The 15,941-nt window shown below is 40.4% G+C and overlaps 1 protein-coding gene across 1 annotated transcript in view; it reads left to right on the top strand.

Annotated features, from left to right (window-relative positions):
- tyk2 (tyrosine kinase 2) overlaps window positions 1-15,941 on the top strand; it is a 170,228-nt gene that overhangs the window by 128,182 nt on the left and 26,105 nt on the right. The window contains exons 12-17 of the mRNA XM_059992311.1: window positions 1,328-1,507; window positions 4,570-4,657; window positions 6,262-6,389; window positions 9,111-9,246; window positions 10,007-10,158; window positions 15,500-15,650. Coding sequence (XP_059848294.1) covers window positions 1,328-1,507; window positions 4,570-4,657; window positions 6,262-6,389; window positions 9,111-9,246; window positions 10,007-10,158; window positions 15,500-15,650 — 835 coding nt within the window. The remainder of the gene's footprint in view (window positions 1-1,327; window positions 1,508-4,569; window positions 4,658-6,261; window positions 6,390-9,110; window positions 9,247-10,006; window positions 10,159-15,499; window positions 15,651-15,941) is intronic.

Here is a 15,941-nt window from a genome sequence, read left to right as displayed (position 1 = left end):
ATTCAAATGCTCTATCAAAGGTCCAAGTGGCCTCCAGTACTACATGTTCCTGTGATTAGCTGTTCCTAACTTTGGATCCTTCTATTGGGCATTCTTTCCATATCCCTGTCCAATATATTCTTAATTTTCAAGACATCTTTAGATCTTTTTTAAATCTTTCCCAGTAGCTCCAATCTAATAACATTCTGTATAAGTATTTTTATCTTCGAGTGCTGCAAAGATCTCTTTTTCTAACACTGTCATCAGAACTGTACATGTGTTATGTGACCGTGGTCCAGTGCACACTTCCCAAAATGTCACTAGTTTGGAACTCTGCATCACTTGAAATGAAACTCGGAGCTTTAGAGTTTCAGTTTTCTGCGAAATAGCTTTGAGTGACTCATTGATCCATATCCTTGTTATTTCACATTTCCTGCACTTGTAGTGTTTTGATTTTATACGAAACACTGGGGTTTATTGTTGAAGGAGAGGATTGAAAAGCAGATGATGTTTTAAAGTTATTCTGAACTTTGGTAACGCTATAATTTGAAGCTGAAAGGCTGGAAGATAACAAGGGAAAGATGTACTTGGGAAGTATTAAAATTAGAAATGGAAGAAGTTAATGTTAACTAGAAGTTGATGAGTGCAACACGCACAAAGTGCTGGAGGAACTCAGCAAGCCAGACAGCATCTATGGCGGAGAAAAGGTAGAGTTGTTGTTTTGGGCCAAGAGGGTATTGGCCTGAAACGTCAACTGTACTCTTTTCCATAGATACTCTTTGGTATGCTGATTAACCCCCAGGGAATTTTTAAAAAAATATATGAATCGCTTGGAATTCAGAATAAAATATCAAACCTTTCATGTGCAATGTGATCAGGTAAGTAGACCAACACACTGGAACAAAGGGCTTTATAGAGCAAGGAGAATTTAAAATGACCATGAAAATTCTCCCCCACCATGCAGGCCAAGCTCTCTTCTCACTGCTGCCATCAGGAAGGAGGTACAGGAGTCTTAGGTCCCACATCAGCAGGTTCAGGAACAGTTAACCAACCATCAGGCTCGTGAATCTGTGTAGTTAATTTCACTCATCCCAACTCTGAACGGATCCACTGCCTATGAAATCATGTTTAAGATCACATTATTTATTTACATGCTTTTGCAAGTTTTTGTCTTTTGTACATTGTTTTTGTCAGTCTTGGTGTGTAGTTTTTCATTGAATATATTGTATTTCTTTATTTTACTGTGAATGAAGGTAAGAAAATTAATCTCAAGCTGTTAATGTTTGGTGACATGTACGTGTTTTGATAATCTAACTTTAAACAATAAGTGTTTAATTTTGGTTTTCAGGAGCACCATTTGGGACGAGGCACCAGAATGAATATCTACGCTGGTAGGTTTTGTATCCGATGTGAAGACGAGGAAGATGAGGAAGATATGAATTCTTCCAGTGGAGTGAGGCACAGTGAAGCAAGGGATATCCGTGTGGTGCTGAAAGTGCTTGACCCCAGTCACAGGGACATTGCACTGGTGAGAACAGCAGGAAGGAATCGATAACACTTAAACTGAATGTTGCATGTAATTCAAAGGAGAAAGCTTGTTTTTATATCTCTGACTGAAGACTCGAATGTCTCAAATGGCTATATATTTTAAAGTATAATCACTGTTGTACTACTAATATGTGGAAGTCATTTTATGGATATTAACATCTAACAATGTAAGATGATCATCTGGAGGATCACAATCTAGACACCCTGCTTGGGCCGAGTAATAACTTTATTCCTTCTCCCCAATTGTTATTTCTCAGTCCTTTTCCATAGCTCCTGTCCCTGTATTGAATTTTGTCATAATCAGTCCGTACTTCAAAATCTCAGACTCAACCCCTTTGTCCTTTTAAATTGAGTCCAGCCTTGCTTTGAAATCCGGTCTTTGACAGCATTCTCACCTGCCTCGTCAAGTCCATTTACCTTGGTGAAGAACTTGACTTGTTCGAGGTTGTTTCTAGCCTCATCACTGCACTGCAATAGTACAATAAACATCAGAATTGAACTTTATTACAGGACAAATAATGGTGAAAACAGTCTTCTCTTTGTTACATGCTCTTTATGAAAACCTTCAACACATTTGGCTTCTCCAACACTCCCTGTATTGCTGAACCTGATAGTCATGTTCTTGAACCTGGTATTCATGTTCCTCTTTACTTCTGTTCTCTGTCAAATGATCTGAAAAATACAGTTTTAATTAAATGTTAAACAATAAGGCACTGATTTTCTTGTTACACAACAATTGAATTCTTTCTCTTTTCTCTATTGTTTTTCTTTCCCTCACTTTCTTTTTCTGTTTCCTATTTGAATTTAGTATTAATATTTTGATTTTTAAAGTTGAGTTTTATTACATTAATTGCTGCATTTAACACCACTAATTTTCCTCCATGTTAATTATGCACATTAACTGCATTTGATTGGCAATGCTAATTTGCATTCATTGAATCATAGCTGGAGAATCACGGTGATGATTTATTCTGTTAATAGTTCAGAGTTTCCAAGGATCAGTCCTTGACTCCCATCTCACTTGGAGGTAACCCCTCTGTCTTCATTTGAAGAGTAATCAGACTCCACTTGTGTTAATGAATTTTCAATGGTTCAGTGATCCAATTTAATTTTTATTTTAATTCAATTTATTTTATTATTTTTCTTTAATTGGGTTCTTTCAGGTTTCTTGATTTGTGGTTACCTGTGAGCAAACAAATCTGAAGGTTGTATAATTTATACATTTTTTGTATCTTAATATCAGAGAATATATACAGTATACAGCCTGAAATTCTTGTTCTTTGCAGACATCCATGAAACAGAAGAAAAACACCAAAGAATGAATGACAGAAAAACATTAGAACTCCAAAGCACCTCCCCTACCACACACAAACATCAACTTTGCCCCCAACTTACTCCAGTAAAAGATCAACCCCCACCTACCCACCATGCGAGCAATAGCAAAACTCCCAAGAGATCTTGATCTAAAGTTCATCAAGAACTGCAGTCCATCTCAACTCTTCGACATCTGAAACAAGCAGGCCCTGTCACTAGTGAGGAGAGATGTTATTCCTGCAAAAACGAGAGGGACTGTTTTGATATTACTGTCTGCTGCGTTGCTTGTCCGAGTTCCCCAACTCAAGGAGGGAGAGGAAGAGAGAGAGAATGCTCAAGTGCAGAGGCTTTCTTTCAACAGCAGTATAAGCTGCCTTTGCTCACATTAAACAGCTCTCTGGACTATTCCACTGTTCAGTTTTCTCATTCTGCTTAATTGATCTTCATCCTTCGTTGACTGAGTCAGGATGTGCAACATCTAAATTGTTTGTCAGCATGGCTACCACACAGCCCCAGCAGTTGTAAATTCCCTGGATGAGGGCTGTTGGAAAATCAGAAGTGAGAGAAGGGCATGTAAAAAAGTTGAACTTATTATTAAATATACGGGGACTGTGATTAGCTGTGAGAGATGTCATAGACTTGATGGGCCTCATTGCTTCCATCTGTGACATGAGAAATAAATATAAGAAAAAGATTGAAGTCATTGTCTTTGAGTCCCATCATACTGTTATTCCCTTGGCCAATATTTTTGTAATTGTGTTATCCTGAGCTAAATTGTTTGTAACTTTGGTGTTACTGTATGTTCTCAACCACACACCTGCTCCACCATCATCACCAAAGCTACCTGCTTCTATCACCTGTAATGGTGCCTTGTTTCTCCCCAACTCCTTTCAACTGCAACTCATCCGTTTCTTAATATTCTCCAGGCTTCGTTCCAATGTTCTTCCTAACCAGTCTCACATCTACTTTCCAAACTTTGGTTGCCCATATTTTAAACTCACTCCCAGTATCAATGTACTTGAGACAGTCTTGTATAAACAACACCATAGGACTGGATTCTGCTGGAAAATGTTCAAACAACTGAATGAAGGCTGGGAGCCAGAACCATCCATCTCCCTCAGAAATTGCCACAGTGCCTCCGTCTCATGGTTACCCAGAGATAAGCAGCATTGAAGCAGTCACTTTAGAGCCAAGAATGTGAAAGTAAAGTTGATAACCCAAGACTAATTGGGATGATTTGTCTTCCTGTTGGTTTTTAGGAGTTAGGATGTTATGTGGGTATCTTCTCAGACAAGGAATTGAAATACTTATATCCAAAATTCCATGGACGAGATTGAACTTCCATTCTTATAATACAAAATAAACTACCCTAGAAAGCTTTAATAAGCAACCTTGCCACAGATATGTACAAGGTATATAAGTCATTACTGTGCCATCAGCATATTTAACAAATTCAAAACAATATTCAAATTTTAATTTGAACCAGATCCATGGCGCAATAATTAAATAGGCTGTAGGCTGAAAGAGATAAAAGTTTTATAACTGATATAAGCCATTTGATATTGGACAAAGAAAGTTTGGATGTTATGAAGCTGAATGGTCACTTTATGAATCTGGGGCTTTGATCATGTGCACTCAAAAGGTTTATGTTCCAACAACTTTGGCCTTTTGACACAAGGTTATTTGGGATGCATTGATTGACATAGTTTATGTTTGTTCTTTTTGCAGGCATTCTTCGAGCTTGCTAGTCTGATGAGTCAAATTTCTCACGCTCACTTGGCCTTTGTTCACGGAGTCTGTGTGCGAGGTTCAGAAAGTAATTTACATCTTTTTCTTTTTCTCCGTATTTCTTTGTTTGGATTTGTTTATGAAGTTGAACAATATCCCAATTAATTATGATGATAGAATTCCTATTGGCTTTGCACACCCACCTTTTCATTATTTCCACATACTTTGCTTCATTAAGCCTCTCCCAAATACTCAGAACGGATTTCAAGCCCAGTAGAAAACAGAAGCCTCTCCTAAAAGGCCAGAACATGGATAGGTATCGAGGGGATGTCATGCGTAAGTTTTTCAGAGTGGTGGGTGCGTGGAATGCACTGCTGGCAGCGGATACAATAGGGTCTTTTAAGAGCCTCTTAGATAGGTACATGGAGCTTAGAAAAATAGAGGGCTATGCGCTTGGGAAATTCTAGGCAGTTTTTAGAGTAGGTTATGTGATCGGCACAGCATTTTAGGCTGAGGGGCCTGTAATGTGTTGTAGATTTCTACATTCATTGTACTTGGATGTGTATTTTATTTGTCACGTAGAGGTTAAACCCAAATCTCTCCCATTGTGCATCCTGAACTGTCCATGTGATGCATGGGTGCTGATTTCTGAAACAAAAACAGGAAGCACGCAACAGGTCAGGCAGCATCTGTGGAAAGGAAAACAGAGTTAATACTACAGGAAACACGAGGAAATCTGCAGATGCTGGAAATTCAAACAACAACACACACAAAATGCTGGTAGAACACAGCAGGCTAGGCAGCATCTATAGGGAGAAGCGCTGTCGTCGTTTCGGACTAAACCGAAAAGGATAGGTCCTGACGAAGGGTCTTGGCCCGAAACGTCAACAGCGCTTCTCCCTATAGATGCTGCCTAGCCTGATGTGTTCTACCAGCATTTTGTGTGTGTTGTTAATACTACAGGATGAAGACTCCTTTTCCACACTGTTAACAGAAACATTCTTCTTGAACTGACTTATGTTTGCCCCAATGAATTGCCTGGACTTCAGAAGATTTTCTACCTGGTTTGTCACAGGGTCAAGGTAAATACTAAGACCACAGAGGTCATTGGTACTGTTGAACATCACCTCAAGCAGTGTCATTCTAATCGCACACTCCATCTTCTCCCAGAGGCTGTGTGACATCATTGCCTGTTGCAAATTATTCTAATTAAAATCTGTTACCTGCACCCCGAGTGCTTTGGGGAAGTGGAGAAGAAGGGAGGAGGCTCATTTTACGGGCACTCTAGTTGCACAATTGATTTAGTCACCTGGATTAAATAGAAGAGAAGCTGGAGGGAATTTCTGCATGAATAGGTGAAAAGATAGAGGAAGATTAATCTGGTGGGGGAGAAGAGGGAAAATTGAGGGTGGGGTAAAAGGATGTAAGATGATGGTTAAAAGTTGGGGAGAGCAAGAATGTAAGTGTTATGTCTTATACATGGTGTGGCTAGTACCTTCTCTTTGGTTCTTTATCCCTGTTTCTCACCCTCCTCTCTACCCCATCTCAGTCTGTTCACTTCCTTCCCCCTCCACTGTTTCCCTCTAATTGCTGTCTCGCCATCCTCTGCTTCTTGCTTCATCCCTCCATCTCACTCTCCCAGTCTGCCTCAATGTCTTGGTGCGGGGTGATAACCATTGTCCTCTGTTGCAGATATAATTGTGGAAGAATATGTGGAATTCGGACCACTGGATGTCATGATGCGAAAGGAGAAAGGGAAAATGAGCCCAGGATGGAGTCTGACTGTCATTCAGCAGCTTGCCAGTGCACTGAGTTATCTGGTACGCATCAGCATTTAATTAACTCCCCGGAGAAGTTCTCTCAGTAGATTTGAATTTATTTTGTTTTGTGACATGGCAACATAGCAGGGAGCACATCGATTTACAGCACTAGTGATGGCAGATTGGGGTTCAATCCTCTTGCTGTTCGTAAGGAGTTTGTATGCTCTTCTTGTGACCACATGGGTTTTATTTAGGCTCGAGTTTCCTCCCACATTTGAAAGATGTACAGTTAGGGTTAATAAGTTGTTGGCATGCTTTGTTGGCAATGGGAAATGTGGCAGCACTGCCAGGTTGCTCCCAGCATAGTTATGTTAGTCATTCATGCATTTTCAAGGTTCCAGGTACATTTATTGTCAAAGTATGTATGCAGTATTCAACTGAGGTCCATCTTCTCTGGATAGCCATGAAACAAAGAAAACCATGGAAGCCATTCAAAGAAAAGCATATCCCCACCAACCACATGCGGGGAAAAAAAGCAAATTGCACAAACGGCAACTGGAACATCAAACCCCTCCGCCAGGTGCAAAAAAACATCGTGCAATCCCACCCCCCGTGCGCAAAAAAACCCCCAAATCTTGCGAACAGCAACAAGAACATCAAAGCTCTGCACACAAAAACAAACAACTCGCGCCAACAGCAATAAGAACATCAAACCCCCAAACCCCCCCATACAAAAGAAAACAAACAAATCGCACAAGTAGCAACAAGAACATCGAAGCTTAAACCCCACCCCTGAGTGCAAAAACAAAGAAATAGCACAAATGGCAACAAGAAAGAATGGGCGATATACAGAATATAAAAACATAAAACTGAAAAATTTTCCAAGTAAACTACAGTATAATCCATAAATCACAGATCTGGAATCTCAGTGCCATCCTCTAATGTACTTGCGACAAATAAAGCTCATCTTTGTTTGAGCTTTCTTTAACTAATCATTGCAACTTAATTTTTTAAAAATTGGTGGAAGTTTGAATAATTCTGTCTTTATTGATGAAAACAACCTGTGGCGCCTATCTCTAGTCACTAAATTTTCTTTCAACTGCCTCCAATGATTATGTAAGAATAGTGAAGTGCTGATTTAAAAATCAGCAGCAAACACTAGAACTGCACAGAGCTTCGTTACACAATGTTATAATAACTCATAACTGCTTCTCAGAGTGTTCAGTGAAACATTCATGTTTCTGGGTGGTGTGTTAAATTCCCATGTAAATATACCCTGTAGATTGCTTGGTTGTTTTCCCCCCAATATCTCAATGCGGAAGTGCAAAAGATACCGCAGAACATAACGAACATAGAGCAGTACAACACAGGAACATGCCTTTTGGCCCACAATATCTACATTAACCATCAATTTAAACTAATCCCACTTGGTCCATATCCCTCCATCCCTAACCTGTTCATGATAGCCTCTTAAATATTGCTATCATATCTGTTTTCACCACCTCCTCTGGCAGCACATTCGAGGTACCTACCACTTCCTGTGTAGCCTCAGAAATATCCAGTGGAGTTTTCCTCTCTCAATTTAAATCTCTGCCCTCTAGTGTTTTACATTTCCACTCTGGGATAAAGACTCTGGTGGTCTGCCTGTCAGGATTGGCTGTATTTTTATCAACCTCCAAGGACCTAGAGAAAATGATCCAAGTTTGTCCAACTTCTTCTCGTAGCTAATACTGTCTAATCCAGGAGACATCTGGTAAACTTATTCTGCATCTTCTCCAATGTCTCCAAACCCTTCCTGTAATGCCACGACCAGAACTGCACACAGTACTGCAAATATGGCTTAGACTTAGTTTCATACAGCTGTAAGTCTTTTACAGGTGTGTAGCAGATTTCCTGACTTTTACACTCAATTCCCTAAACGATGAAGGCAAAATTAGAGTATGTTGTCTTTACCATCCCATCTACTTGTATTATCTCTTTAGGGAAATTATGACTTGTACCCCGAAACCCTCTGTCTATCAGTGCTCTTAAGGGTCCTACCATTTGCTGTATACTGTCCTTTAGCATTTGACCTCCCAAAGTGTGACACCTTGCACAAGTCCAGATTAAACTCATTTGCCATTTCTCTGCATGCTTTCATCTAGTCTAAATCCTGCTGTATCTTTGACAACCCTCTTCACTATCCATAATTCTGCCATTTTTGTGCCAATTTGCAAACTTGATTATCAGTCCATCTACATTGTCACCCAAATCATTTACATATCACAAACAAGAAAAGTCCCAGCTCTGATCCCTGCAGAATACCACTGGTCACAGGCCTCCAGCCAGCAAAATAACTCTTCACCTTTACCTTGTCTTCCATGATCAAGCCAATTTTGAATCCAGTTTAAGAAGTCTCCATGGATTCCATGGGGCTTAATTCTCTGGATCAGCGCTGGTATAGTCCTGGTAAATAGAATTAATGTTTTTGACTCTGTGGTATTTAGCTTTTCGAATTAGTCTCCATTCCCAGGTTTGAGATGGGAAAAGATTTCAAATGAAACTGCTTTTGAGTGGACAATGGGAGAGCGCAAGGTCAGGCTTCAGGATCAGATTGTGATGCTGCCTCTGTCGGTACTCAGTTTCCTGTGTTTGTGCATGAAGTGACACATCAGCATCAAGGCCAGGATGGCAGAAAGTTTTTTGTTTCTAATTTCTCATAAAATCCTGTTGTCCTGAGGCCATAGTCTGTGTGCCAAAACCCTAACCAGTGATATTTCTTATGTCTTTTAAAACCTTCAGGAGGACAAAAACATGGTGCACGGTAATATTTGCTGCAAGAATGTCCTCGTCGCAAGGAAAGGGCTGGAGGAGAGCAATAGCCCCTTTATCAAAGTCAGCGACCCAGGCATCAGCATCACGGTGCTTTCTCGAGAAGGTCAGTCCATGGTCTACACTTGGGATAGTGGTTATTGATCTCTCATCAATTTAATATCAGAGAATGTATACAGCATACAACCTGAGGAACCCGCGAAACAAGAAACCCGAAAGAATGAATGATAGAAACATCAGAACCCCTGATCACCACTGGCCTCGAGGGGAATGAGCCAGATGAATATGAACAAATGCCACCTGTAGCTTAGTGGATGTTATGGCTTGTGGTGACTATGCCTTCTCCCTACTTGCTATAGTCTAGACCTTTCCACCCATCTCTACTTAATGCTAAGTCTGTACAGGAAACATGAGAACTTGGCACAGAGCAGCTTACTATATCTTTTCAGCCTCATGTTCGAGCAATTTCCTTTTAAAATCTTGCTATTCTCAAATCCCTTCCATCTAACTCCTTGCTCTCTCTGCCTTTTTGTGCCACTTTGGAAGCAGACTTTAACATTAATTAATCCCCTTGACCCTGATATCTTTCTCTGTGGCTTGGTGTCAAGTTTTATTTGATCACTCCCTTGTGAGCCATGTTAGAACATTTTGTTTCATTGAAGGAATTTTATACTGACAGTGTAAATTATGTAAGTGGTGTGGCCAGGTAGATGGGAAGCTCACAAACACAGTGAGGGTACCACTACCTGCTCACTTCCATTTCCACGCACTCCCCTTCCCTATTCTTTATATTGTTTGGATTGAGCAACAAAGGATTCTTAGTGTTTGGAGAAATCTATAATCTGTGCTAACCCTTGATTTTCTAGAGCGGGTGGAGCGAATACCTTGGATTGCCCCAGAGTGTGTCCAGAATGTTAACAAGTTAAGCCTGGGTGCTGACAAGTGGAGCTTTGGAACAACAGTGCTGGAGATCTGTTGCAGTGGGGAAGTTCCTTTGAAGGAACGAACTCTGTCAGAGGTAAACTGCAATATTCATGTGGGATGTGGTATGGAGGGCAGTGATAGGGCTGACCCGCAAAAGATTTAAGATTACCTTTAAGTACGGAGACACATACAGTGAGATGCGTCACTTGTGTCAACAACCATCAAGTCCAGTTGGACAATTCAAACTGGATGGCATGTTGGACAAGGGAGAATAAGGAAGAGCCAATCTGAGCTTCTACATTAGATAACGATCCAGTGAGTCTTGAATGAAAGTGAGCAAAAGGGCTGTCTAAGTTATAGCCACACTTTTCTCATCTTACTGCTGTCCCGTGGTTAGATAACTGGCCATAATGAAAGCCCTAGTCTTGTGAATAGGCCAGGTAAGAGCTACATCTTGCTTAAAAACTCTGGGAGATGAGAGGAGTTGAATTTGTTTACTATTGGGTGGAGAAGCTTTAAGTAATATTGAAAGTCCTCTGCCATCCTATTTTGAAATGGACTTTGAACTCATGAACACAACCTCACTACTTTTCACAAAAGAGAAAATCTGCAGATGCTGGAAATCTGAGCAGCACGCATAAAATGCTGGAGAAACTCAGCAGGCCAGGCAGCATCTAGGAAAAGAGTACAGTTGACTTTTCGGGCCAAAACCCTTCAGCAGGAACTCACTACTTTTTTTATTTCTGTTATTTTGCACTACTTATTTTAACTACAATATATATATAAAAAATGTAACTTAGTTTTTCCTCTATATTTATTTATCGTATTTCATTGTACTGCTGTTGTAAAGTTAACAAATTTCATGGGATATGCTGGTAATAATAATTCTGAATAGAATGGTAGCAAAATTATTGGTAGTTTTGTCGAAGTGGGTGTGAAGAATGTATTCTAGTTGACAAGTTGGGCCTGTAACCTGAAGTTGTGGATTTAATACTTTTTAGGAAAAGAATGAGAGGGAAAATTGTTCATCTCATTTGTCATGCCACCAGGAAGGGTGCTGGAAGCAGATTCCATAGAAACTTCTGGAAGGCAATTGCAAGTGTTCTTCTCACGCCCCCCCCCCCCCCACCACCCCACTGAGCTAAAAGGAAAAGTTTGTAAGGGCAAAGCTGGACATTGCATCAGATGACAGGCACAGGGCTCATGGGCTGAAGGTCTTCAGTGTGAGAAAGCCAGTACTTTCTGGTGAGGCGGAGAGAATGAGCTGGGGAGCATTTGAGGAATGCTGCCAAGATTAGAAAGCCAGCATTAGACGATCAATACCAAGGCTGAGTGTTTGAGTGCTATACATTGTAGGAGGGAGGGGAAACAAGAAGAATTGATGGATTTAATTTCTGGCCTTATCTACAAAGGTGCCTGTGGTCCCGGTTGTGAACAAATTGAATGTCACCATTCTTCACAAATTACTTTCATTATTCATCATATCGTGGCTGACTTGCAAGCTAACTGTGTCCACCTTCCTTGGTCTGTATCCCTGAATGTACATGTTTAACTCAAAACTTGTTAGACTTGGTGTAGAGTTTTGAGTTTTCCCACACTCCTAATCTTGAAAGCATTTTGGGAAGCGATTTTTCAGGTTAAAATAGTTACCCCAAAATGTGAAGTACTCAATTCCATCAAGAACTCTGTTGACCAAGGTGGAATCTTATTAGTTCCTGTTTAAATATCTTTGAGGCCAGTTTGTTTAGCAAGACATTTGGTATGCTTGAGTTCAAACTTCTTTATTTTCTCCGGTTTTGTTTGAGTTCCCTTTGGGTCTGCTACATACCACTGTCTGGTTGGGAGGGCTGCCTGACAACCTTGTCCCAGCCATTGACCGTGCATTTCCCAACCCAGACTGTGTGAACCTTGAGGACTAGGGTTTATTGGGTTTAAGATTGAGGAATTTTGTGCTTAAAAACCTTTGCCTCTCTTCTGTAATTCAACAGGTCAAGTCAGAACAGAGCTAGTTATGTTAGAGAATGTTCACTTTGTTGTCTGTGATTGCACACTGATTTTTAAAAACAGAAGTAATGTCTGTGATAACATCCAGACTTTAAAGTAATCACTATTTTGTCAAGGTACTGATTACCTTAAAACCAGCAGTTAGTGACAGAATTGTAAAATAAACTTAACTAGAAGGATACATCTACTAGGGAGAAAATACCTGAAATTATTAAATTCAGTATTAATTCTCATGGCTGTAACATAGTAGGACAAGAAAGGAATATTCTTTCCTAGAGTTTGCCTTAGACATCAGTGGAGCATTAAGAGGATGGAGACACAGATTACAGTGAGAATGGGATAGGGAATTAAAGTGACAGGAAACAGGAAGCTCAAGTCCACCCTTGTGGACTGGAAACAGGTATCTTTAAGAATGTCTGATACTTACATTACTTTATCTTTGGGCTGTCAATTGTGTCTGGTCTTTATCTTGTCTCACTTCCTCCTTCCCATCCAGAACAAGGATAGGGTTCCCCTTCCACCTTATTGGACACATCCAACAGATCTTTCTTTCTTCCTGTCCTCCATTGGACTTTGAGTACCAGATATATCTTCTCTTCAGAGCATTCTAGATCTTTTTACAATTCTCAGATTATCTTTTCCATTGTCACTGAATAATCTCCTTACTATCCCATGCAACCACAGAAGATGCAATACTTGGCCCTTTTCTCTCTTTCCATCATTCAGGGACCCGAACAGTCCTTTCAGGGAAAGCAGCAATTCTCTTGCACTAACTCGGGTTTGGTGTTTTGCACTTTTTGCTAAGATTTGCCTCTCCACAATGGAGAACCCAACTACAGAAGGATTTGCAGAACACACCCGTTCAGGCTGATAGAGCAGCCCGAGCTCCAGTTACGTTAATTCTCCATCTCATTCTCACTCTGATTTCTCTCTTCAGCTTCCTCCACTGCTCCAGAAAGACCCAATGTAACCCGGAAGAACATCACTTCATCTTTTTAAAATGATCTACATGACCTTGCTTCTTCTCACTCCACATGTTCATTTGTTACATCATTGTTTCAGATGATTTTAATTTCCCCTCCTGTCTCCGAGTGTCAAATTGGAAAGTTATTCAGAATCACAATCAGGTGTAATATCACCGGCATATGTTATGAAACTTGTTAATTTTGCGGCAGCAGTACACAGCAATACATGATAATGTAGAAAAATACTGAATTAAAGTAAGTGTATACAGTTGCAAGAAAAATCTTTGAACTCTTTGCAATTACCTGGTTTTCTGTATTATTCACAAAATGTGGTGTGATCTTCACTTCATCTAAGTCACAATAATAAACAGACATAATCTGCCTAAACTTAATTGCACAAAACAATTGTACTTTACATATCTTCATTGAACACATTGTTTAATCATTCACATTCCAGGCTGGAAAAAGTATGTGAACCTCCTTTTAGCAGCAATAACCTCCACCAAATGTTTCCTGTGATCAGACTTGTACAATGACGAGAAGGAATTTTAGAGTATTCCTCCAGACAAAACCATTTCAGTTCATCAATATTTCTGGGATACCTTGCATGAACAGCTCTTTTCAGGTCATGCCACAACATCTCAAGTGGCTTAAGGTCTGAACTCTGACTTGGCCATTCCAAAACAATAATTTTCATCTTTTTAAATCATTTTGCTGTTGAATTACTCTTGTGTTTTGGATCATTGTCTTGTTGCATCATCCAACTTCTCTTAAGCTTCAGGTGATGGATTGCTAACCTGATATTCTCCTGTAAAATGTCTTGGTAACAATTCTGAATTAATTGTCCTCTCAACAGTTGCAAGCTGTCCAAGCCCTGAGACAGTAAAGCAGCCTCAAACCACCATGCTCCTTCCACTATGCTTCACAGTTGGGGATAAAACATCCGTGTTGGAGTGCAGTGCCCTTTTTCCTCTGAGCATAGCGGTGTCCATTTCTGTCAAAAAGTTCGACTTCTGTCTCATCTGTCCACAGAACATTGTCCCAGAAGCGCTGTAGAACATCCAGGTGGTATTTTGCAAACTTGAGAAGTGCAGCAATGCTTTTTGGAAAGCAGTGGTTTCCTCCATGGTGTCCTTCCAGGAACACCATTCTTGTTCAATTTGTACCTTGTAGTGGACACAAGAATAGAGACTTCAGCAAGTTTTAGAGATTTCTGCAGATCTTTAGGTGTTACCCTCAAGTTGTTTTTCACCTCCTTCAGCATCTCCTTGTGGTCTTTTTGTGATCTTTGCAGGACACCCACTCCCAAGGCGAGTAGCAACAGTACTGAATTTCCTTCATTTGTAGACAATTTCTCTTACTGTGGACTGATGAACACTCAGGTCTTTAGAAATGCTTTTATAGCCTTTTCCAGCTTTATGCACCTCTACAATTACTCTTCTAAAAGTTGTTTTGATTGCAGCATGGTGCACATAAACAGGTCTTTCTTGAGAAGAGCAGGCTGTGTCAGTAACCTGACTTTGTGTGTGTTTTAAATGGGGCAGGGCACCTCTACAACCCACACCTCCAATCTCATCTCATTGATTTGAACACCTGACTCCAAATAGTTTTTATAAAAGGCATTACTCGAGAGGTTCACATACTTTTTTGAACCTAGACTGTGATTGTTTAAATGGTGTACTCAGTCTTGATGAAAAGTACAATTGTTTGTGTGTTGTTAGTTTAGGCAGATTGTGATTGTCTATTATTGTGACTTAGATGGAGATCAGAACATATTTTATAAGTAATTAATGCAGAAGACCAAGTAATTGCAAAAGGTTCACAAACTGTTTCATACAACTGAATATAAAATTATCTTATAGGCTGATTTTATGCAGGAGTATCTGAACATAAGTGACACTTAGCAAGAGAAACCCTTCTAGGTATCAATAGGGCATATTAAAAAAAACCAAAAGGACAGTAACCTTGTCAGTGTAGATATGAGGTGCGGTGTGTAAGCATGAAGTGGCAGTGCTTGGGGGGTATTAAGTGTGCTGAGGAGCTGTGGAGAGCAGTGTCTCTCATGGATGTAGTGGTGGTGGGTTAGTGGGTCGAGGTGTAGATCAGCCTGATGGCTTGGGGGAATTAACTATTTAGAGTCCAGTGGTCATGCCACGAATGCTGCCTAGTCTCTTCCATGAAGGAAGTGGGACAAACTATCTATAAGCTAAGTGGGTGGGATCCTTCATTGTATCGCTGTACTTTTTCTGGTACTTGCTTTAGTATTCAGTAGAAAAAGGCCTGAATTTGTGGTGGGGCTACATTCCTTCAGTTCTGCCTGGGAGCATCAGTGTACATTTTTGTTTTCGAGTCTGGCATGGAGTTTGGAGTCGCAGCTTTCTGCTCCAGCGATGACTGAGGGCATACTGAGCTGCTGTGAACATTGTGCCAGATTGTGTGTAATGTCTTTTTTCAATCCTGTTACAGAAAGAGAGGTTTTATGAGATGAAGGGAAATCTTCCGGAACCATCCTGTAAGGAACTTGCAGACCTGAACAGCCTGTGCCACAGCTATGAGCCAAACCAGCGGCCATCATTCAGGACAATACTGCGGGAGCTCACACTGTTGCAACAACAAAGTATGTACTCTTTCCCCCATTCCTGCTTCCTCTGTGTGCCTTTGTTGGGACTGCTTTATGCAGTCCTGGGTAGGTCTGCAGTCGAGTGTAGTTTTTGTACTGTTTCATGTAGCACCATGGTCCTGAAAAACGTGGTCTCATTTTTACTGTGTACGGTACCAGCAGTTATGGTCAAAATGACAATGAAAAGTGACTTGACTTGACTTGAGATGGGAAGTCTGATCCCAAAGTAAGGGTTCCTAGCAGTATGAGGGCTGAACGGCTCGGTGATCACCACCTTTTCCTGCATTT

Source organism: Hypanus sabinus, chromosome 16, assembly GCF_030144855.1.
Source record: "Hypanus sabinus isolate sHypSab1 chromosome 16, sHypSab1.hap1, whole genome shotgun sequence".
Classification (NCBI taxonomy): Eukaryota; Metazoa; Chordata; class Chondrichthyes; order Myliobatiformes; family Dasyatidae; genus Hypanus; species Hypanus sabinus.
The sequence above is the reverse complement of the archived record's forward strand: the minus strand, read 5'-3'. Positions and strand labels throughout refer to the sequence as shown.